At 35.6% G+C, this 2,611-nt stretch overlaps 1 protein-coding gene across 1 annotated transcript; it reads right to left on the reverse strand.

Annotated features, from left to right (window-relative positions):
* Window positions 1-442: 442 nt before the first annotated feature.
* Window positions 443-2,174, reverse strand: LOC131234936 (glucose-1-phosphate adenylyltransferase large subunit 1, chloroplastic-like). Its single transcript, XM_058231940.1, has 4 exons — window positions 1,252-2,174; window positions 1,101-1,156; window positions 870-963; window positions 443-745 (listed from the first exon to the last, which is right to left on the reverse strand). The coding sequence occupies exons 1-4, from the start codon at window positions 1,273-1,275 to the stop codon at window positions 596-598; spliced, it is 324 nt and encodes a 107-aa protein (XP_058087923.1). The 5' UTR covers window positions 1,276-2,174; the 3' UTR covers window positions 443-595.
* Between the last annotated feature and the right edge of the window lie 437 nt (window positions 2,175-2,611).

The raw sequence follows: 2,611 nt of genomic DNA on the forward strand, positions 1-2,611 counted from the left end.
TCTGGTTTTCTATTCTTTATCAATAATTTCCAACCAGATACTTGGACAGCTTTAAAGAGAACACAGACAGCAAGACCTGCTTGCACTGGATGTGTGAAGTTAACTTGTTCATATTGATGTGCCTGCATATTAGGCATCATGTGCTGCTGGAGTATCAAATAACTTCCTTGGGTATCAAATAACTTCCTTGTGCGTTGTTTGGTATGATTTGCTTCACCAACATTTATAATTGGTGTCATGATGTGTGAATAAAATGCATGTCTGATTTTTGTTTTTGGATATCTATAGGCCCAAAAGAATGTCAGCTGAAATTGGGTTGGTTGATGAGGCGCAAGATATGTGTCGGGATAACTAGAGGTTTGGCACCTCCATGAAGAATCAAGATTGAAAATTGTTCACAGAGACTGGAACTATCCTAGAAGAATCATGACTTGGAAAAGAGTAATAATAGTAATGAATCACACAAGGAACTTCAAGTATATTTTCTGCATGCCAATTCATGTGCGTTGTCACTCATTTCGAACAAAAGATGTGACGGTTCACTGGATTAGAAATGTAGGGAACATTTCTTAACAAACTTCAATTTCATCTTCTTTTAAAAATCATAGAATCTATATGCAGCTTGAAAACCATACCTTAGAAGATTCAAGAGTATCTCCTTGAAGACATACACTCCCATGGAAGCAATGTATGGTTTCTTTTCTGCCTTCTCTCGTGAAAGGCCCAAAACTGTAGTATCCACCGCCTAAGGAATTTGAAATGAAGATCACGCAATCATGCAAAATTGTAGACTCGCTTCATACTCACGAGGTATGATTTCAGTCTAATCCTATCAGTAGATGCAAACATAAAGGTATCGGGATAATTACCATTGCTTTCAATTCCTCTCCTTTGGGCTTTTCATTAAAGAAAAGAACCCTTCCTTTGTTGTCTATCTTCATTAAACCAAAGTTTGAGGCACGACTGTTAAGGAAGAAAGATGCTCCAAATTAGTATAAAACCATGAATTAAATTTTTGAAGAAAAAGGTAGTTGATAGATATTTATATGAGTAAATCTCATTCAGATTCTGCAACCACAAGAATTGGTTCTGACTGATACCTGTCATCCATAGGGAGACAAGCAATAGTAATATCTGCACCACTTTGATGATGGCCCTGGAAATGAAGTAATTCCAAAGATTAAAACATACAAGTTTGTGAAAATGAATTTAACCTCGATGCACAATGATGCAAGAGATGCAATGCCTAACCTGAACCAAGTCCATATAGTCCATATGGTACAAATGATCTCCGAGAGAATCAATACATCCTCAATCTCCTTGCCTCTGGCATCCTACAAAATGAAAGTCAGCATATTGCTAATTTGAGAATCGATGCCGTCGATGTATTTTTGATAGTCTAATAGCTAAAACATTTACTGACTTTATCTAAATTTAAAAAGGGGATTTAGCAAGATCCTATAACAGAGCAACTGGTGGGCTTAAAGACAACCTCATAATCTGTTGGTTGATGTCTTGTTCCTTTTGGGAACAACTCCTTCAATATTGAAATAACTAATTTTGGGAGTAAGAAATTAATTTACAAAATGATTACCTATGTTGTAAAAATTTAAACAGTGTCCGAATCATGGTTACCTGGATCGTGGGTCATTTTGGTACATAGTATGGGAACCAGCATGCAATATGCTACATTGCTACTTCCTCCATTACGTGGTACGCTAGGGGTAGGTTCATATCCGTCACTCCAATACATACAATGTGTATGCAATATGGTTTTGTATATGAAATCATATTTTAATTCATATATGAAATGATGGATGCTATTATTATAGACCCTGCATGCTTAGTGTTATATTATAAATTTATAACAAATAATAAAAGTAGAAGTATCTTCATTGTAAATATAAATTTTCATTTACTTAATCAATATTAAGAATATAAAACCATAATTTTGGGTCGCTAAAAATATTGCCCAGATCACAGATGACCCATAATCTGGATTGCTCAATCTCGAACGGAAAACGTGGGGTGTTTGGTGTTTTAGGTAATACTGGTCAGAATAAAAACTCTGCATTATTCCTTGGCACCATTTGGGTTGTATCCAATTAAAAGATATCAGGAAAGGATATACATACCCCTAAATACAGCACCATTACATCATATGACCATGATGTAGAACCAATATAATGCATAACATATCATCTTCTAAAACAGCTCAAATTGACAAGGATGGATCAATAGGTGCCAGTTTTTTGACTGAAAATATTGCACAGTACCAGTCAATGCCTAAAACACATCTGTAATGTGCATCATAATAGAGAACCAAGGAAGTGCAATGATCCCTGCCTGATACTTCTCCTGAATAAAATAGTAATCAATATACAATGTGTGGTTGCCGAAAGCTGGATTTGATGCCAACTTGATTGCATTAGCATTATTCCCATGTGGAAGAACTAGGAAAAGTGCCTTCTAAACTGGAACTAGATTTAATGATTGTATGATCTGTATCTTATTTCCTTCTCCTTTATGATTATCAAAACCCAAGGAACATGCAAAACCTATTGGAATGTCTCATGCCTATGCATCAGACCCTATCAACATCTGGTTAAGC

The sequence above is a fragment of the Magnolia sinica genome, chromosome 19, assembly GCF_029962835.1.
Source record: "Magnolia sinica isolate HGM2019 chromosome 19, MsV1, whole genome shotgun sequence".
NCBI lineage: Eukaryota > Viridiplantae > Streptophyta > Magnoliopsida > Magnoliales > Magnoliaceae > Magnolia > Magnolia sinica.